The sequence below is a fragment of the Neomonachus schauinslandi genome, chromosome 4 (genome assembly GCF_002201575.2).
Source record: "Neomonachus schauinslandi chromosome 4, ASM220157v2, whole genome shotgun sequence".
Taxonomy (NCBI): Eukaryota; Metazoa; Chordata; class Mammalia; order Carnivora; family Phocidae; genus Neomonachus; species Neomonachus schauinslandi.
This window is the reverse complement of record NC_058406.1, coordinates 69411659-69433437: the sequence shown is the minus strand read 5'-3', so window position 1 is coordinate 69433437 and position 21779 is coordinate 69411659. Positions and strand designations below refer to the sequence as shown.

At 38.1% G+C, this 21779-nt stretch overlaps 1 protein-coding gene across 1 annotated transcript in view; it reads left to right on the top strand.

The window, feature by feature from the left end:
- Window positions 1-21779, top strand: part of CTBS (chitobiase) — a 46291-nt gene that overhangs the window by 22548 nt on the left and 1964 nt on the right. The window contains exons 3-6 of the mRNA XM_021690211.1: window positions 542-750; window positions 19159-19327; window positions 20951-21048; window positions 21259-21420. Coding sequence (XP_021545886.1) covers window positions 542-750; window positions 19159-19327; window positions 20951-21048; window positions 21259-21420 — 638 coding nt within the window. The remainder of the gene's footprint in view (window positions 1-541; window positions 751-19158; window positions 19328-20950; window positions 21049-21258; window positions 21421-21779) is intronic.

Sequence of the window (21779 nt, the reverse complement as noted above, 5' to 3'; positions counted from 1 at the left end):
AGAGAGGGAACACAAGCAGGGGCAGTGGGAGAGATAGTTAAAATAACTATAGGGCGCCTGGGTGGCTCAGTCGTTAAGCGTCTGCCTTTGGCTCAGGTCCTGATTCTGGAGTCCTAGGATCAAGTCCCACGCTCCCCGCTCAGCGGGCAGTCTGCTGCTCCCTCTGACCCTCCCCCCTCCACCATGCGCACTCTCTCTCCCATTCTCCCTCTCAGATAAATAAAATCTTAAAAAAAAAAAAAATAAGCCACTATGATTTTGAGCGAAATGTGAATCCTAATTAGCATGATGACTTTTAGTTAGTCATAGTCTTCAATTTCTACTTCTAATTTGAGAATTATATTACTAATTATTCATAATGGTTATTTTGGAGATTGAGTAATGACTTTCTATTATTTCAGTATATTATTTCTCTACTTCAAAAACTTAAGTTGGGGGCTTAGTATTCCAAAATAATGAGATGTTTTAAAGGTTTTGTGAAATAAATGTCATTAAACTGCAAAAAGCATATATGCACAAAAGATGTATATTTCTTCCATAGGAGATGCACCCTTAAAGGATATCACTGATCCTATTTTCAGAGCATCCTGGATAGCTCAAAAAGTTAAGTTGGCCAAAACACAATATATGGATGGAATTAATATAGACATAGAGCAAGAAGCTAATTGTTTATCACCGGAATATTATGCATTAACCACTTTAGTCAAAGAAACCACAGACTCTTTCCATCGTGAAATTAAGGGATCACAGGTAAAAGTTCATTTGTTATTTTTTGGATTTCCTTATTTTCCCTATCAAAATGTATTCATGAAAGTGTCACTAATACAATCTCAGCTTTACTGAGTAGGAGAGAATTTCAGCACATATATCCTAAAAATGTTTTCTGAACTTTTGAGGCTCTTATTAGAGTTTTATAGAATTTTAAGGTGCTCTGTTCTCTGTCTATATGAAGACACAGCATTGAGATTGTTCTCCCTACTTGCCTTGCAGCAGGGTTAGAGATATTAAATAGGCAACTGGATCAGCAAGAATCAGGAAGTTCTTACTGTCCAGCCCCGCTTTCACTAGGGCAGGACAGAAATAGCTCTTGCCTAAGAGTAGACATAGTTCTGGGGAAGTCTCTCACTCATTTCATAGGCTCTGAATTACTTGTAAAGCACCTGACCTCCAAGAAAGCTCTAAGTACTCCATGTAATTTGACAGAGCTATGACAAAGCCTTCCCCATTGCCATAGTGAGCATGATTAGAGCAGAAGATCACAGCAGAAGGCATCTTGCCAGGCAATATATGGGTAATAAAAGATAATGTGGCCCTGGATCAATGATCTCAAACCTGACCACATATTAAGATAACCAAGTCTGTCTTGTCTTTTTTTTTTTTCTTCCTTTTTTTGAGAGCATGCATGCATGCAAGCAGGCAGGGGAGGGGCAAAGGGAGGAGCAGAGAGAATCTTAAGTAGGCTCCATGCTCAGCACAGAGCCTGGTGCCAGGGCTTGATCTTATGACCCTGAGATCATGACCTGAGCCAAAATCAAGAGCCAGACACTTATCCAACTGAGACACCCAGGCACCCCAAAATAACCAAGTCTTTAAACACACACCCACCCACCCACCCACACACACCTCAATGAAGCAAGTCAAATGAACTTTTTGGCTTTCCAGTACATATAAAGTTATGTTTACTCTTTACTATAGTCTATTGAGTGTGCAATAGTATTACATCTGAAAAATAATGTAAATACCTTAATTAAAAAATACTGTATTGCTAAAAATGCTAACCATCATCTGAGCTTTTCACCAAGTTGTAATCTTTTTGCTGGGAAAGGGTCTTGCCTTGATATTAATGGCTGTGACTGACCAGGATGGTGGTTGCTAAAGGTGGGGGAGGCTGTGGCAATTTCTTAAAATAAAACAAAAATGAAGTTTGCTGCACTGATGGACTCTTCCTTCCACAAACAATATCTTTGTATCATGCAATGCTGTTTAAATAGCATTTTACCCACAGCAGAACTTCTCCCAAAATTGGAGTCCATTCTCTCAAATCTTGCTGCTGCTTTATTGACTAAATGTATGTAATTTTCTAAATCTCTTGTTGTCATTTCAACGATCTTCATAGCATCTTCACCAGGAGTAGATTCCATCTCAAGAAATCACTTTCTTTGCTCATTCATAAGAAGCAATTCCTCATCTGTGAAAATTTTATCATGAGATAGCAGCCATTCAGTCACATCTTCAGGCTCTACTTCTACTTCTAGTTCTCCTGCTAGGTCTACCACATCTACAGTTACTGCCTCCATGAAAGTCTTAAACCCCTCAATGTCCTCCATGAGGGTAGGTCCTGTTCCAAACTCCTCTTACTGTTAATATTTTGATTTTTTTCCCATGAATCACAAATGTTCTTAATGGCATATAGAATGGTGAATCCTTTCCAGAAGGTTTTCTTTCTTTCTTTTTTTAAAGATTTTTTATTTATTTATTTGAGAGAGAGAGCACATGAGAGGGGGGAGGGTCAGAGGGAGAAGCAGACTCCCTGCTGAGCAGGGAGCCCCATGCAGGACTCGATCCAGGGACTCCAGGATCATGACCTGAGCCGAAGGCAGTCGCTCAACCAACTGAGCCACCCAGGCGCCCCAGGTTTTCAGTTTACTTTGCCCAGATCCTTCAACGGAATCATTGTCTGTGGCAACTGTAGTCCTACTAAATATGTTTCTTAAATAATAAGATTTGAAATTTGGAATGACTATTTGATCCATGGGCTGCAGAATGGATGTTGTGTTAGCCAGCATGAAAACAACATGCATCTCATTGTCTATCTCCATCAGAGCTCTTCAGTGACCAGGTACATTGTCAATGAGTAGTCATATTTTGAAAGGAATCTTTCTTCAGTAGCTCTTAACAGTGGGCTTAAAACATTCAGTAAACCATGCTGTAAACAGATGTGCCCACATCCAGCTTTTTTATTCCATTTATAGAGCACAGGCAGAGTAGATTTAACATAATTCTTAAGGGGCCTAGGATTTTCAGAATGGTCAATGAGAAATGGCTTCAACTTAAAGCCACTAGCTACTTTAGCCCCTAACAAGAGACTCAGCCTGTTTTATGAAGCTTTGAAGCCAGGCATTGACTTCTTTCCAGGTATGGAAGTCCTAGATGGCATCTTCTTCCAATAGAAGGCTGTTTTGTGTATCTTAAAAATCTGTTGTTTAGTATAGCCACCTTCATTAATTATCTTAGCTAGATCTTCTAGATAATTCACCACAGCTTCTATATCAGCACTTGCTGCTTCACCTTGCATTTTTTTTTTTTTAATGGAGAAAACGTCTTCCCTTAAACCTCATGAAACAAACTCTGTTGCTCCAAACTTATTTTTGCAGCTTCCTTACTTCTTCCAACCTTCACAGAATTTAAGGCCTTATTCTCTGGATTAGGCTATGGCTTAAGGGGATGTTGTGGCTCGTTTGATCTTCCATCCAGACCGCTACAACTTTTTCCATATCAGCAATATGGCTGTTTTGCTTTCTTATTTTTTTTAATTTTTAGTATTTTTTATTTTTTTATTTTATTATGTTAATCGCCATACATTACATCATTAGTTTTTGATGCTTTCTTATAATACATGTGTTCACTGGAGTAGCACTTTTAATTCCTTCAAGAATTTTTTCTTTCACAACTTGGCTGTTTAGCACAAGAAGCCTAGCTTTTGGCCTTTCTCAGCTTTTTTTTTTTTTTTTTAAAGATTTTATTTATTTGACAGAGAGAGACACAGTGAGAGAGGAGCACAGGCAGGGGGAGTGGAGGGGGGAGAGGCAGGCTTCCCGCCGAGCGGGGAGCCCGATGCGGGGCTCGATCCCAGAACCTGGGATCATGACCTGAGCCGAAGGCAGGCGCTTAACGACTGACCCACCCAGGCGCCCCTGGCCTTTCTCAGGTTTTGACAAACTTTCCTCACTAAGCTTAATCATTTCTAGCTTTTGATTTGAAGTGAGAGACGTGTGACTCTTCCTTTCACTTGAACACTTAGAGGCCATTGTAGAGTTATTAATTTGTTCTAATTTCAATGTTATTGTGTCTCAGGGAATCGGGAGGCCCAAGAAGAGGGACAGAGACAGGGAAACAACCAGTGGGTGGAGCAGTCAGAACACACACATTTATGGATTGTTTGCCATCTTATATGGGCATGGTTTGTGGCACCCTAAAACTATTACAGTAGTAACATTAAAAATCACTGACCACAAATCAGAATAATGAAAAAGTTTGATATATTGTGAGAATTACCAAAATGTGACACAGAGACATGAAGTGAGCAAATGCTGTTGGAATAATGGTGCTGATAGACTTGCTTGATGCAGGGTTGCCAAAAACTTTAAATCTGTAATAAAAAAAAAATGCAGTATCTGTGAAGCACAATAAACTGAGATACACCTATACAAGACTAAATAGTGAGATTTTTGAAGGTGGGGACCAGCTCCTTTCTATCTAACACAATGTTAAAAATTGTTTATTTAGTGAATAAATGATACCTGCCTTTCAAAAATTTAAAATCTAGTTAAGTAGGAAATATATACATATGAAATATATATTCTATTTCATATAAATAGGTTTAGAGTCACTGGTTTATACTACCTGAGAATCACCTGAGAATCACCTGATTGTTAAACTATCTCGAGAGATTGATTCAGTAGGTCTGGCATAGAGCCTAGGAACTGTATTTTTACCAACTGTGCTAGGTGATTTTGGTACAATTGGTCAACATGAATTTGAGATTCACTGGAAAATAATAAATGATATAAGGATTGATATCTCTGTGGCTTTATGTAAGCAAGGAAGTTTTATCAGTGTAGAATTTGGCTTTTCAGCTAAGTACAACTTATTACCTATTTATTTACCCCATCTTCCCACCCACTCCCCTCTGGCAACTACCAGTTCTCTGTATTTAGAAGTCTGTTTTTTGTTTGTTTGTTCCTTTGTTCACTTGTTTTGTTTCTTAAATTCCACATATGACTGAAATCATATGGTATTTGTCTTTCTTATTTCACTTAGCATAATACCTTCTAGGTCCATCCATGTTGTTGCAAAGAGTAGGATCTCATTCTTCTTTATGGCTGAGAAATATTCCATCATATAGAGAGAGAGAGGGAGGGAAGGAGGGAGAGAGGGGGAGACAGACATAGAAACATACCTGCATCTTCTTTATCCCTTCATCTATGGATAGACACTTGGATATCCTCCATATCTTGACTATTGTAAATAATGCTAATAAACATCGGGATGCATATCTTTTTGAATTAGTGTTTTCATTTTCTTTGGGTAAATACCCAGTAGTGGAATTACTGGATCATATGGTATTTCTGTTTTTATTTTTTTTGAGGAAACTCCATACTGTTTTCCATAGTGAATGCACCAATCACATCCTCACCAACAGTGCACAAATGTTCTCCTCATCCTTGTCAATACTTATTTCTTGTCTTTTTGATAGTAGCCATTCTGATAAGTGATATCTCCTTGTGGTTTTGATTTGCAATTCCTTGATGATTAGTAATGTTGAGCATCTTTTCATGTGTCTGTTGGCCATTTGTATGTCATCTTTGGAGAAATGTGTATTCAGGTCCTCTGCCCATTTTTAATTGGACTATTTGTGTTTTGGGTGTTGTGTACACTTTTTACATATTTTGGGTATTAATCCCTTATTGGATAGATCATTTGCAAAAATCTCCCATTCAATAGATTTTTCATTTTGTTGATGGTTTACTTCACTGTGCAAAAGCTTTTTATTTTGTTGTAGTCCCTTGCCTGTAGAGGCATATCTAGAAAAATGTTGCTAAGGCTGATCTCAAAGAGATTACTAGACATGTTTTCTTCTAGAAGACTTTTGGTTTCAGGTCTCACATTTAGATCTTTAATTCATTTTGAATTTATTTTTGTATACGGGTTGAGAAAGTGGTCCAATTTCATTTTTTTTTTTTTTGCATGTAGCTGTCTTATTTTCCGATTACCATTTGTTGAAGAGACTTCCTTTTCCCCATTGTATATTCTTGCCTCCTTTGTTGTAGATTAATTGACCATATAAATGGGGGTTTATTTCTGGGCTTTCTATTCTGTACCATTGATCTTTGTGTCTCTTTTTGTGCCAGTACCATACTGTTTTGATTATTATTATTTGTATAGTGTATTTTGAAATCTGGAATTGTGATCCTTCCAACTTTGTTGGTTGTACCATAAGGATTTTAGTATTATTTACTCTAGTTCTGTAAAAAAAAAAAAAAAGGTTCTTGTATTTTGATAAAGATTGCATTAAATCTGTAGATTGCTTTGGGTAGTATGGACATTTTAACAATATTCTTCCAATTTATGAGCATGGAGTATCTTTCCATTTGTTTGTGTCATCTCCAATTTCTTTCATAAATGTTTTATAGTTTTTAGAGTACAGGTCTTTTACCTCCTTGGTTAAGTTTATTCCTAGGTATTTTACTTGATTTTTGGTACAGCTGTAAATGGAATTATTTCTTAATTTCTCTTTCTGCTACTTCATTATTAGTGTATTGAAATGCAACAGGTTTCTGTATATTAATTTTGTATCCTGCAACTTAATTCATTTATCGGGTCTAGTTTTTGGTGCAGTCTTTAGGGTTTTTTTAATATATAGTATCATGTTATATGAAAATAGTAACAGTTTTACTTCTTCCTTACCAATGTGGATGCCATTTATTTCTTGTTTGATTGGTACAGCTAGGACTTCTAATATTATATTGAATAAAAGTGGTGAGCGTGGACATCCTTGTTTCTGAACTTAGAGGAAAAGCTCTGTTTTTCACCATTGAGTAAGATCTTATCTGTGGGTTTTATCATATATGGCCTTTATAATGTTGAGGTATGTTACCTCTAAACCCCCTTTGAGAATTTTTATCATGAAAGGATATTGAATTTTGTCAAATGCATATTCTGCATCTATTGTTATGATCATATGATTTTATCTTTCACTGTGTTACTGTGGAATATCATGTTGGTATGTGGATATTGAACCATTCTTGCATCCCTGGAATAAATTCCACTTGGAGGATGATTCTTTTAATATATTGTTGAATTTGCAACAATATATTGAATATTGGCTTGCTAAAATTTTTTGGCTTGTTGTTTTCTCTTTTTTTGTATTGTCTTTGTCTTGTTTTGGTGTCAGGGTCTCATATAATGAATGTGGAGTCCTCCTTTTCTTTTTTCGGAAGAGTTTGAGAAGAATAGGTTACCTCTTTTTTCAATGTTTGGTAGAATTCACCTGTAAATACATCTGGTTCTGGACTTTTGTTTGTTGGGAGATTTTGGATTATAAATTCAATTTTGTTGCTATTAATTGGTCTGTTCAGATTTTTTATTTCTTCCTAATTTCATTTTGGGAGGTAGGTTCTTTATGTCTAGGAATTTACCCATTTCTTTTAGGTTGTCCAATTTGCATATAGTTTTTTGGTAGTAGTTTATTATAATCTTTTATATTTCTGTGGAGTTGGTTCTTCTATTTCTGATTTGAGTCTTCTGTCGTCTTGATGAGTTTCACTAAAGTTTAATTAACTTTATCTTTTCAAAGAAATGTTTGTTTCATTGATCTTTTAAAATTCTATTTATTTATTAATCTGATCCTTATTAATTTCTTCTAACTTTAAGCTTTTTTTCCTAGTTCCTTTAGGTGTAAGGTTGAAGTGTCTATTTGAGATCTGTCTTGTTTCTTGAGGTAGTCCTGAATTGCTATAAACTTCCCTCCAACTGCTTTTGTTGTGTCCCATAGATTTTGGACCATTATATTTTCGTATTTGTCTCCATGTATTATCTATTTCCTCTTTCTTTGTTAACTCATTTGTTGTTGTTTAGTGGCATGTTGTTTAGCCTCCATGTGTTTGCTTTTTCCAGATAACTGATTTCTAGTTTCATTCTGTCATGGTTGGAAAATGTTTAATATGATTTCAGTTTTCTTGAATTTATTGAGACTTGTTTTGTGGCCTAACACGTGATCTGTTTTGGAGAATGTTCCATGTGTGTTTGAAAAGAATGTGTATTCTGTTGATTTTATGTCTGAATGATCTACCCATTAATGTATGTGGGGTTTAAAGTCCTCTACCATTATGTATTGCTGTCCATTTTTTCCTTTATGTCTGTTAATATTTGCCTTATGTAGTTAGGTGCTCCAATGTTGGCTGCATAATAGATATTTACAACTGTTGTATCCTCTCACTGGATTGATCCTTTTATCATTATGTACGTTCACCTTAGTCTCTTGTTACAGACTTGTTTTAAAGTCTATTAGGTCTAAGAGTTGATACCCCACCTTTTTTTTTTATTATTTGAGAGAGAGAGTGAGTAGCAGAGGGAGAGGGTGAAGCAGACTCCCCACTGAGCAGGGAGCCTGATGTGGAACTTGATTCCAGGACCCTGGGATCAGGACCCGAGCTGAAGGCAGACGCTTAACCAACTGAGCCACCCAGGCGCCCCCACCTTTTTTTCCCCTTCCATTTGCCTGGGCTATTTTCCATCCTGTTACTTTCAGTCTATATGTGTCTTTATGTCTGAAATGAATCTCTTGCAGGAACACATTGATGGGTCTTGTTTTTGTTTTGTTTTGATGGGTCTTGTCTTTTTTTAACCATTTTGTCTAGGTCTTTTGGAATATTTACACCATTTACATTTAATTATTTTTTTTAAAGATTTTTTTGAAGATTTATTTATTAGAGAAATCATGTGCACAGGTGGGAGGGGCAGAGGGAGGAGAGAGAGAGTCTTAAGCAGACTCCACGTTGAGCATGGAGTCTGATACGTGGCTCGATCTCACAACTCTGAGATCACAACCTGAGCCAAAACCAAGAGTTGTACGCTTAACGAACTGTACCACCCAGATGACCCTAAAGTAATTATTGGTAGGTATGTACTTACAGCCATTTTGTGTTCTGATTTTTTTGATAGTTTTTGTCTCTCCCTTTCTTCTTCTCTTGCTCTCTGTAATGGATGACTTTTTTAGTGTATTACTTTCTTTCTCTTCATTTTTTGTGTATCTATTATAGGTTTTTTATAGGTTACCAAGAGGTTCATATATAATATTTTACGTGTATAGCAGTCTATAATAAGTTGATGGTCAGTTATGTTCAAACACATTTTATATGAACCTCATTTTCAGTCCCCCCTATGTATATGTGGTCATATTTTATATCTTCTTCTTTTGTGAGTCCCATTAACTATTTTTTTAGATACAATTGATTTTACTACTTTTAACCTTCATATTAGCTTTATAAGTGATTGCTCTACTGCCTTTATTTTGTTTCCTTTACTCATGAAATTTTTCATAATTTTCTTCTAATCTGGCCTTTTTCTTTTCCACTTAAGGGAGTGCCTTTAACATTTCTTGTAACTGTGGTGATAAATTTGTTTAACTTTTGTTTGGGAAACTCTCCCTCTCCTTAATTCTGAATGATAACTTTGCCAGGTAGAGTATTCTTGGAGGTTTTTTCCTTTCCATGCTTTCAATATATCATGCCAATCCCTTCTGGCCTACAAAGTTTCTGCTGAAAGATAAGCTGATAGCGTTTTAACCTTTGTATGTAACTAATTCCTTTTGCTGCTTTTAAAATTCTTTCTTTAATCTTTGACATTTTAATTATTGTCTTGTGGCCCTCCTTGGGTTCATCTTCTTTTTTTTAATGTTATTATGTTAGTCACCATACAATACATCATTGGTTTTTGATGTGGTGATCCACGATCCATTGTCTTCGTATAACACCCAGTGCTCCATGCAGTACGTGCCCTCCTTAATACCCATCACCAGGCTAACCAATCCCCCCTCCCTCCTCCCCTCTAAAACCCTGTTTGTTTCTCAGGTCCATAGTCTCTCATGGTTCATCTCCCCCTCCAATTCCCCCCCTCATTTTTCCCTTCCTTCTCCTAATGTCCTCCATGCTATTCCTTATGCTCCACAAATAAGTGAAACCATATGATAATTGACTTTCTCTGCTTGACTTATTTCACTTAGCATAATCTCCTCCAGTCCCATCCATGTTGATGTAAAGTTGGCTATTCATCCTTTCTGATGGCTGAGTAATATTCCATTGTATATATGGACCACATCTTCTTTATCCATTCATCTGTTGAAGGGCATCTCGGTTCTTTCCATAGTTTGGCTATTGTGGACATTGCTGCTATGAACATTGGGGTGCATGTGGCCCTTCTTTTCACTACATCTGTGTCTTTGGGGTAAATGCCCAGTAGTGCAATTGCTGGGTCATAGGGTAGCTCTATTTTTAAATTTTTGAGGAACCTCCACACTGTTTTCCAAAGTGGGTGTACCTACTTGCATTCCCACCAACAGTCTAAGAGGATTCCTCTTTCTCCACAACCTCTTCAACATTTGTTATTTCTTTCCCTGTCAATTTTTGCCATTCTAACTGGTGTAAGGTGGTATCTCAATGTGGTTTTGATTTGGATTTCCCTGATGGCTAATGATGATGAACATTTTTTTCATGTGTCTGTTAGCCATTTGTATGTCTTCTTCAGAGAACTGTCTTTTCATATCTTCTGCCCACTTTTTGACTTGATTATTTGTTTTTTGGGTGTTGAGTTTGAGAAGTTCTTTATAGATCTTGGATACCAGCCCTTTATCTGTAGTGTCATTGCAAATATCTTCTCCCATTCTGTGGGTTGCCTCTTTGTTTTGCTGTTTCCTTTGCTGCGCAGAAGCTTTTTATCTTGATGAAGTCCCAAAAGTTCATTTTTGCTTTTGTTTCACTAGCTTTTGGAGAGGTATCTTTAAAGAAGTTGCTGTGGGCGATGTCAAAGAGGTTACTGCCTATGTTCTCCTCTAGGATTTTGATGGATTCCTGTCTCACATTGAGGTCTTTCATCCACTTTGAGTCAATCTTTGTGAATGGTGTTAGAGAATGGTCGAGTTTCATTCTTCTGCATGTGGTCTTTTTTCCATTGCATGTTTTTTCCTGCTTTGTCAGAGATTATTTGACCATAGAGTTGAGGGTCCATATCTGGGTTCTCTATTCTGTTCCATTGGTCTATATGTCTGTTTTTGTGCCAGTACCATGTTGTCTTGGTGATCACAGCTTTGTAATATAGCTTGAAATCAGGCAACGTGATGCCCCCAGCTTTGTTTTTCTTTTTCAACATTTCCTTGGCGATTTGGGGTCTTTTCTGATTCCATACAAATTTTAGGATTGTTTGTTCCAGCACTTTGAAAAATGTCATTGGAATTTTGATTGGGATGGCATTGAAGGTATAGATTGCTCTGGGTAGCATAGACATTTTAACAATGTTATTCTTCCGATCCATGAGCATGGAATATTTTTCCATCTTTTTGTGTCGTCTTCAATTTTTTTTTTTAATATTTTTTATTTATTTGACAGAGAGAGACACAGTGAGAGAGGGAACACAAGCAGGGGGAGTGGGAGAGGGAGAAGCAGGCTTCCCCTGGAGCAGGGAGCCTGATGTGGGGCTTGACCCCAGGACCCTGGGATCATGACCTGAGCCGAAGGCAGATGCTTAACGACTGAGCCACCCAGGTGCCCCTTTCAATTTCTTTCATGAGTGTTTTGTAGTTCCTAGAGTATAGATCCTTTACCTCTTTGGTTAGGTTTATTCTGAGGTATCTTATGGTTTTTGGTGCTATTGTAAATGGAATTGTTTCTCTAATTTCTCTTTCTACAGTTGCGTTGTTAGTGTATAAGAAAGCAACTGATTTCTGTGTATTGATTTTGTATCCTGCCACATTACTGAATTGCCGTATGAGTTCTAGTAATTTGGGGGTGGAGTCTTTTGGGTTTTCCACATAAAGTATCATGTCGTCTGTGAAAAGAGAGAGTTTGACTTCTTTGCCAATTTGAATACCTTTTATTTCTTTTTGTTGTCTGATTGCTGTTGCTAGGACTTCTAGTACTATGTTGAACAATAGTGGTGAGAGTGGGCATCCTTGACGTGTTTCTGATCTTAAGGGAAAGGCTCTGAGCTTTTCCCCATTGAGGATGATATTCACTGTGGGTTTTTCATAGATGGATTTTATGAACCTGAGGAATGTTCCCTCTCTCCCTATACTCTGAAGAGTTTTAATCAGGAAAGGATGTTGTATTTTGTCAAATGCTTTTTCTGCATCAATTGAGAGGACCATATGGTTTTTCTCCCTCCTCTTATTAATGTGTTCTATCACGTTGATTGATTTGCAAATGTTGAACCACCCTTGCATCCCGGGGATAAATCCCACTTGGTCGTGGTGGATGATCCTTTTAATGTATTGTTGGATCCTATTAGCTAGGATTTTGTTGAGGATCTTGGAATCCATATTCATTAGGGATATCAGTCTGAAATTCTCCTTTTTGATGGGGTCTTTGCCTGGTTTGGGGATTAAGGTATTGCTGGCCTCATAGAATGAGTTTGGAAGTTTTCCTTCTGTTTCTGTTTTTTGAAACAGCTTCAGTAGAATAGGTATTATTTCATCTTTGAATGTTTGGTAGAATTCCCCAGGGAATCCATCAGGCCCTGGACACTTGTTTTTTGGGAGGTTTTTGATCACTGCTTCAATCTCGTTACTGGTTATTGGCCTATTCAGGTTGTCAGTTTCTTCCTGTTTCAGTCTTGGCAGCTTATAGGTTTCGAGGAAGGCCTCCATTTCATCCAGATTGCTCAGTTTATTGGCATATAGTTGTTGATAATAATTTCTAATAATTGTTTCTATTTCCTTGGTGTTAGTCGTGCTCTCTCCCCTTTCATTCATAATTTTATTAATTTGCGTCCTTTCTCTTTTCTTTTGGATAAGTCTGGCCAGTGGTTTATCGATCTTATTAATTCTTTCAAAGAACCAACTTCTAGTTTCGTTGATCTGATCTACTGTGTTTCTGGTTTCTAATTCATTGATCTCTGCTCTAATTTTAATTATTTCTCTTCTAATGCGTGGCTTAAGCATTGTTTGTTGCTTTTTCTCTAGTTCTTTAAGGTGTAGAGTTAGTTGGTGAATTCAGGATTTTTCTATTTTTTTGAGTGAGGCTTGGATGGCTATGTATTTCCCCCATAGGACCACCTTTGCAGTATCCCATAGGTTTTGGACCGATGTGTTTTCGTTCTCATTGATTTCCATGAATTGTTTAAGTTCTTCTTTGATTACCTGGTTGACCCAAACATTCTTGAGCAGAGTGGTCTTTAGCTTCCAAGTGTTTGAATTTCTCCCCAATTTTTTCTTGTGATTGAGTTCCAGTTTTAGAGCACTGTGGTCTGAGAATATGCAGGGAATAATCTCAATCTTTTGGTATCGGTTGAGACCTGATTTGTGACCCAGTATATGGTCTATTCTGGAGAAAGTTCCATGTGTGCTCGAGAAGAATGAGTGTTCTGTTGTTTTCAGGTGGAATGTTTTGTAAATATCTATGAGGTCCATCTGGTCCGATGTATCATTCAAAGCTCTTGTTTCCTTGTTGATTTTCTGCTTAGATGATCCGTCCATTGCTGAGAGTGGAGTATTGAGGTCTCCTACAATTAACGTATTGTTATCAATATGACTCTTTATTTTGGTTAACAGTTGGCTTATGTAGATGGCTACTCCCATGTTGGGGGCATAGATATTTACAATTGTTAGATCTTGTTGGATAGACCCTTTAAGTATGATATAGTGTCCTTCTGTGTCTCTTATTGCAGACTTTAGTTTAAAATCTAATTTGTCTGATATAAGAATTGCTACCCCAGCTTTCTTTTGAGGTCCGCTGGCATGGAAGATGGATCTCCATCCCTTCACTTTCAGTCTGGATGTATCTTTAGGTTCAAAATGAATCTCTTGTAGACAGCATATGGATGGGTCCTGTCTTTTTATCCAATCTGCAACCCTGTGCCGTTTTATGGGAGCGTTTAAGCCATTCACGTTGAGAGTGATTATTGAAAGATATGAATTAATTGTCATCATGTTGCCTGTGAAGTCCTTGTTTCTATAGATTGTCTCTGTAAATTTCTGTTGTAGATCACTCTTGGGGTCTTTCTCCTTTTATAGAACCCCCCTTAATATTTCTTGCAGGGCTGGCTTAGTGGTCACATATTCTTTCAACTGCTGCCGGTTGTGGAAGCTCTGCATCTCTCCATCCATTCTAAATGACAGCCTTGCTGGATAAAGTATTCTTGGCTGCATGTTCTTCTCATTTAGTACCCTGAATATGTCTTGCCAGGCCTTTCTGGCTTGCCAGGTCTCTGTGGATAGGTCTGACGTTATTCTGATGTTCCTCCCTCTGGACGTAAGGAATCTCTTCCCCCTAACTGCCCTTAAGATGGTTTCCTTGGTTCTAAGATTTGCAAGTTTTACTATTACATGCCGGGGTGTTGGCCTGTTTTCCTTGATCTTAGGAGGGGGTCCTCTCTGCCTCTAGGACTCAAATGTTTGTTTCATTCCCCAAATTAGGGAAGTTCTCAGCTACGATTTGCTCAAATACGTCTTCTAGTTCTCTCTCTCTCTCCACTCCCTCCGGGATTCCAATTATTCTGACATTGGAACACTTCATGGTGTCACTTATTTCTCTGATTCTATTTTCATGGATTCTGAGTTGTTTTTCCCTGGCCTCCTCTTTTCCCTTTTTATCTATTGTCTTCCAGGTCGCTTATTTGCTCTTCTGCCTCAGTTACCCTAGCTGTTAGATTATCTAGATTGGATTGGATCTCATTGATAGCATTTTTAAGTTCTGCCAATTCACCTTTGATTTCTGCCGTTAGAGACTCTATGTTGCCATTAATTGATTTCTCCATTCTAGCCATTGTCTTCACAATTGCTAGCCTGAATTCCATCTCCGACATCTTGGTTATGTCTGCATCCATTTGTAAATCTGTGGCATAAGTCATAATCTCTGAGTCTTTTCTATTTGGGGGGTTCCTCCTCCTAGTCATTCTGTTGATGGGTGTTTGAGGGAATGTATAGAGTCCAAATTATTGACCAGAACCCAAGCAAGATGCACCTGTTTTCTTGGGACCTTAGGGTTGCTGGCCTCTTGTTTTCCCAGCCTGTCTTCTGTGGGAGGGGCCTGCCACGCTGTTATTCAGGCAACCCTGTTTGGGTGGAGTTGCCCTGCCCACCCTGTGGCAGGGGATGGGCTCAGCAGGAATCAGTCTTTGGGGCTTTTGTTCTCTGGCGGCTTTCCGCCTCTCTTCCGCAAGTCAGAGCAGAAGAGATTGTTTCCAACACTCTGCCTCATAGCAGAGAGACTGCAGTCTGTTCTTCAGTGAGCTCTGCAGGCCACACCGTCTCCGTTTCTGTCCGTGCTGCTATAAACTGCAGTGGCCTGGGTTGTGTGCCCCTCCCCAGTGCTCCCAGTCCTGCCTCCAGGTCGGAGCACGTCTCTGCCCTATGTGCTTCCAAAACCGCCAGCCGCTCCCAGTTCGCTCGTGTGACCCCGCCGCTCTGGGTTTACACCCCGGGGGCTGCCCTAAAGTCCTTTCCCTGCCGCTACTGGTCTGTGAGTCTGTGCCCCGTCTGCAGCGCGCAAGGCTGTCACTCACCAGCAGTGTAGGATCCCCACGGTCAGGCACCCTCCCGCTGCCGTTTATCCTCCGTTATCTGCCCATGGAATCACGGCTCCCCGCTTCGTACCTCAAAACCAACCGCCTGCGATATTCTGTTTGTAGAGATCCAGATCTTCTTACATCTCAGGCTGGTTTCGTGGGTGCTCAGAGTGGTCTGGTAGATATCCAGCTCAATTCTGGGGACCAGTTGAAATAGGGTCTCCTACTCCTCCGCCATCTTTTCCCCCTCACCTTGAGTTCATCTTCTTTGGAACTCTCTGTGATTCTTGAACCTGGATGTCCATTTCCTTCCTAGGTCAGGGACATTTTCAGCTATTGTTTCTTCAAATAAGTTTTCTGTCTTCCTCTTTCTCCTCCTCTTCTTGGGACCCCTAGAATGTGGATGCTTGTTCATTTGATGTCCAAGATAACCCTGAAGCTATCCTCATTGTTTTATCTTTTTGCTGCTCAGGTTGGGTGCTTTCCATTACTCTGTCTTCTAGATTGCTGGTCCATTTTTCTGCATCTTCTAATCTACTCTTGATTCCCTCTAGTGTATCTTCCATCTCAGTAACTATATTCAACTCTGATTAAAAAAAAATTTTTTTTTAATCTCTTCTTGATGTTCTGAGTTTATCCACTCTTTCCTCTGGTGACTATGATCATTATTTTGAACTCTTTATAGGTAGATTGCTTATGTTTATTTCATTTAGTTCTTTTTCTGAGTTCTTTCATTTGGAGCATATTCCTCTTTATCATTTTGATTGACCTTCTGTGTTTGTTTCTATGAATTAGATGGAAGAGCTACTTCTAAACTTGAAGAAATGGTCTTGTGTATGATCATCCCCTCTGCAGATTGTAGCACCTGGTGATTTTGGCTGGCTATCTGGCTGGAGCTGTGGCTGTCCTGTAGGTTGGGGCAACCCTGGTGGGATGGTCAGAGCTGAAGTGGGCATGGGCTGGGACAGTCCAGGGCTCTTTGCACAGAAGACGCCTTGGCAGGACAGCTGAAGATTAAGTGGGTGGAAGGTGCGGGGGGGGGGGGTCTTGGGGCATCTGTGCAGGGATACCTGGCAGAGTGGCTGGAGCAGAGGCAGGTGCAGGCCAAGGTGTCCCAGGGTGCTTTGCTCAGGGGGTACCCCGGCAAATCACTTGGAGCCAAAGCAGTGCAGGCCTGGAGTGTTCTAGGGTGTTTGGCACCTGTGTCACCTTGGTGAGACATCTGGAATTGTAGTTAGTGTTGACTAGGGGTGTCCTGTGTGCATTGTACTCAATCTGCATTGGTGGGATGGGTGGGGCTGGTGTGGGTTCGGAGCCCAGGGCTTACTGAGATGGTAGGCTGGCTTGGGCAGTCACCCAGACCCTGTTCCTGTTCATGCTTATGCTATCAAGGTAGAGAAGGAATGTAAACCATGGTGCTCTCCAGCCTTTCTAATCCAAAGAGTTCCAGCAGCTCTCCCACTGTCTGACAAAGTTCTGGGACTGGATCTTGTATATTCTAGTTGGTCTTTTACACAGTTGCTTTCTCCCTCCTGTGCCCCAAGGCAGAAAAACCTGCTCACGGTCTCCCAGTATATATCCTTCCCCACTGCAGTTAGCAGCATCAGGGGGTGGGAATTTCTTTTGTTACTGTGTCTATGTCTCTCTTGCTGTTCTCTAGGTGGTGTGTTTATCTTCTGTTGTGTAAAAGCTGTTCAGTCAGTCCTCAGTTCTTCAGGAGAAATTGCTCTATAGAGAAGTGTAGGTTTGGCGTGTCTATGGAGCAGGTTGATTTCTGGGTTTTCCTACATCACTGAATTGAACTCTCCCTCCTCAGATGAATACAATTTAGATAAAAAATAGCAAATACCTGGTATGCAGGCCACCATACTCCTGACAAATTTTCTTCTCAGAAAACTTTTCCTTCAGTCTCTAGATTGCTGTTACTAATAGGTTAGAATTAGTGTGTGGGAAACAATCTCTTTGCTAGTCCTGATTTTCCTACAGTGAAAGGGCAAGGAGGAAGAAACTGAACAAAGACTGCAGTAGGAATATTTCCATGTTTGAGGGGGAAGGAGAACAATTTGGGCTACTCTGTCAAATTCAATTTCAAAATTAGGGGGAGGTACAGTTGCCAAGACAGGTCAGATTATGGAATATCCAGAATGTGAGACTGAAGTACATGCATTTTATTCTGTATGTAATGAGTTTACATGGTACAAAGTGTATGGGGAAGGTTATTCCACAGTAGTATGTATTTAGTAGTTTAGAGGAGAAATGGAGACCAGTACGGACTAATCCAAGTCTACTAACTTGAGATTTATAGTTTGGATTACGATGATGGCATAACCTTAACACCAGGAAGTGTTTAATAAATATTAATTAATGGAAAGAAAGAGGCAGAACATCTGTGAAAATGCGAGATTAGTTTTGGGGTGTGAGAGAAGTCAAATAAACTGGCCACCAGAAAAAAATGACTAAATAGAGTCTGGAAGGAGAAGTGAGTTTTGGGGAAAAGATGATTAAGATTACAGAATTATGGTAATTGAATTAAAGAGTTAGAAATCCTCCCGAAGCGTTCTTTCTACACCATCATTTTTTATAGGTAGGAAAACAGATTCAGATGTTTTAAGGATATAGACCCAATTATAATAGAGTCAAGAGTAAAACCAAAATCATTTTGGTTTGTCTAATATACTAATGCTGGAGATGAACTATAACGGAAAATCCAGGTAAAAATACTCTTAATGCTCAGCAGAGGGTAAGGACTTATTTGAAATTTAACTCTTTAGAGGTGATCATTAAGTTTCTCTATTACTAGAATATAGCTCCTATTTTATAATAGGCAGTGATAAAATGGGATCAGATGTGTAAAAAAAAATTCACTTTATAACCTATTTTGCTGTAGTGCTGAGGAAAGCTTGTACCTGTGAAGCTGAGCTTCCTTTAGTGCTAATACTTAGACAATTATAAAATTTTGATGAAGTCCTAAAAAGTTATAATAGGATAAATTGGCCAAAGTATAAAAATTTTAACTGAACTATCTCAATTTTTGTAATAATGTGTTTAATGAGAGAAAAAAACCTTTACTGACGCTTTAGAACATTTGCATATATATAAAATAAGGCTAATATTTGGCTAAGGCAATAAATATTTTAAATAGTCTCATCCTTGTGGAAGACTGGCTCACCAAAATGCATCACTCAAGTTTTATAAGACCATTTAAGTGATTTGTTCAACATTTTGAGTTGATTTATCCCTGTAGCCATAAACCACTATTCTTTAATCGTAATGTTAGATTAAACCTATCATGTAATGTAATTGTATATCAGGGGGTTAAACTCCCGACACAGGAGAGTCAACTTGTGCCAAGAGATGACCTATTTAGCCTGCACGATATTTTAAAAAAACATTATTTGAATTCTTTTAGTGCGCTTTCTTTACTGCCTAGTTGCTTGGAGGCCCCACTACACCCTACTGTCATTACACCTATGTTTAAAACTCCTTTTCTACACAGCGCCCCAAATATATATCTAGCTCAGTCATCTTAGAACTGTTATATTTCTATATGTAAAGAGGTCTTTTTTCTTGGATAGTATGGGGCAAGAAAATATATAATCAAAAAAACGGACATAATAAGCATATTTGATCATGTTACATAAAAAGGCATGTGTTTTTCCACAGGTAACCTTTGATGTAACTTGGTCTCCAAAGTGCAAAGACAGGTGCTATAATTATGCTGGAATTGCAGATGCTTGTGACTTTCTCTTTGTGATGTCTTATGATGAACAAAGTCAGGTCTTGTCAGAATGTATTGCAGCAGCCAATGCTCCCTATAAGGAGACATTAACTGGTAAGAATCCACAAATGATCAGTAAGAATCCACAAATGATCACTTAAACAATAAGATTATTTTAGTATTTCTAAGTCATTTGTATACCTTTTCCATTTATAAAGCTTCCTTGAAACATGAATATCACTTAATTTGGAGAGCTTTCAAGTTTACACGTTCTAAAGTTTTCACTTAATTCTTCTAAAAATCTTGTGGGATAGGTGTATTATTAATCCTCTATTATAGATCAGATGATGAGTGTTAAGTTCTCATTGCACTGCTTATATTAAGGTATTATTTAGTTGGGACTCAAGCAGCTGACTATTAACTTCAAGTCAACACTCTTGTCCCAAAATTACATGAAGGAGATACTTGTTTTTCTAGAATTTGACAGGATATTTTTGCTGAAATAACCATTAAATAATTTAATAGCTAAGATAGTTATAATGTGAGTACCTACTATGCATGATTGATAGAGGACTGTCTTACTTGGCATTTATTATTAGTGCCCATGCTATATTAAAAATGATGTCACTTCTGTCATTCATATGATGTGGGCTTGCCATTAGCCTTTCTGAAGTTTGGTTTGTATCCCATCAGCCAACTGAATAAACAATTGCTTGCTATCTTTTGGACTCAAGTGAAATTTTCTGGGATAATTGGCCCTGATTTAAGTGTTGATTAATAAATAAAAACCTTTTAATTTAGAGATAAAGTCTTAAAGTCTTAACAGTCTGATCATATGCATATGCTATTTAAAAATAAAAAAAATAATTGTTACAGTTACAAAGCAATTATTTAATCCAGTGTTCCCAAACTGTATTTCATAAAGGAGATGATAACTGTGTTCTATCAATAAAAGGCTCATTATCAAGGATGTTTGAGACCTGGATATTTAAATAGTACGTAATTAGCTTTAAAGGCTCTGAAAAACAAATTTACTTAAACATTCTTGATAATCTTGCAATATCTTTTGGTGGGAAAACATTTTGCATTGGGCACAAAAGGGAATGACCAGGAATTTGTTCATTTTTCTCATTGCCATAACTACAGATTGAGGGGACATTTCTTGTTCCTGGCTGTAATTCTAGAAAGCACAAGTGAGGGGCACCTGGGTGGCTCAGTCAGTTAAGTGTCTGCCTTCGGCTCAGGTCATGATCCTGGGGTCTTGGGATCGAGCTCAGTGGGGAGCCTGCTTCTCCCTCTCCTGCTCCCCCTCTGCTTGTGCGTGCTCTCTCAAATAAATAAAATCTTAAAAAAAAAAAATTCTGAGACCATCCCTGCCAGAAAGTTTATGAACTTTCCTGAAACTTCAGAAATCTCAGCAGTTAACAGACAAAATTAACATGCTTTCTCCTGAAATGTTATTCTTCCCAGAATTAAATTTTGTGAATATTTTTTGCTTCAATTTGATCTTTTGTTTTCTATTATTCAAAAAGAAATCATTAAGTGATACAGAATTTATAGTTCTTAAGGGATGATGTTTATAACGTCATGTTAGGGAAACACTGTATTAGTATTTTGCAAAAATGTACCTGGTTTTTCAAACTTCAATTCTGAATGGCTGCATAGTTTGTATAAACCCATTAGAATATAAAAAGAAAAAGTTTTTTCTTTCTGCTTTTTCTGTCCCAATTTGATTAGGGTATGATGACTACATCAAGATAGGCATTAGCCCTAACAAACTTGTAATGGGTGTTCCCTGGTATGGTTATGATTATACCTGTCTAAATCTATTAGAGGTAAGTAAGAATTTTTCTTATATAATTTTTTTCTTTCTATTCTTTAAAGCCTGTTTTGTTTCATATGTAGAAGTTTGAGTGTTACATATTTTAATAATGAAATTTAACTTTTATTCTGTATAGTCAGTCTATTTATAGTATACGTTTTATTTCTAATATAGTTTTTCTGATTTGCTTAAATCTATAACACGAACATTGTTGTATTTCTAGGGTTGTGTTTGTACCATTCCAAAAGTCCCTTCCTGGAGGGCTTCTTGTGGTATTACCTCAGGACGTCAGGTGCCCTATAAAATAATTATGAAGCAAGTCAATAGTTCTATTTCTGGAAGCCACTGGGATAAAGATCAGCAAGCTTCTTATTATAATTATAAAGTAAGACTTTTCACAAATTATGAACCTTTATTCTATCCATTTTCTTTTAGGGTACAATATACAGACTACTGTTTACATGAGTAAACTTGTCTAATCAAGTACTTTACTTTGCCAGTGAGCAGATCAAGTTATAGTAATAATGGAACTGCTCTGCATGGGCCACTTGTCATTTTAGATGGTGTTATATCACAAACAGGATTTCCTTAATAGTTGATAATTATGTATGATAACTGTGGTTTTGGGCCAAAATAGGTTACTAGCTCTGTAAGCCTCCATTTCAAAGTAGCCTAAGGATTCTGATGAGGCTGTTTTATAGGGAGGCATGATGCTGAGAATAAGAAATGCATTAGTGGAAAATG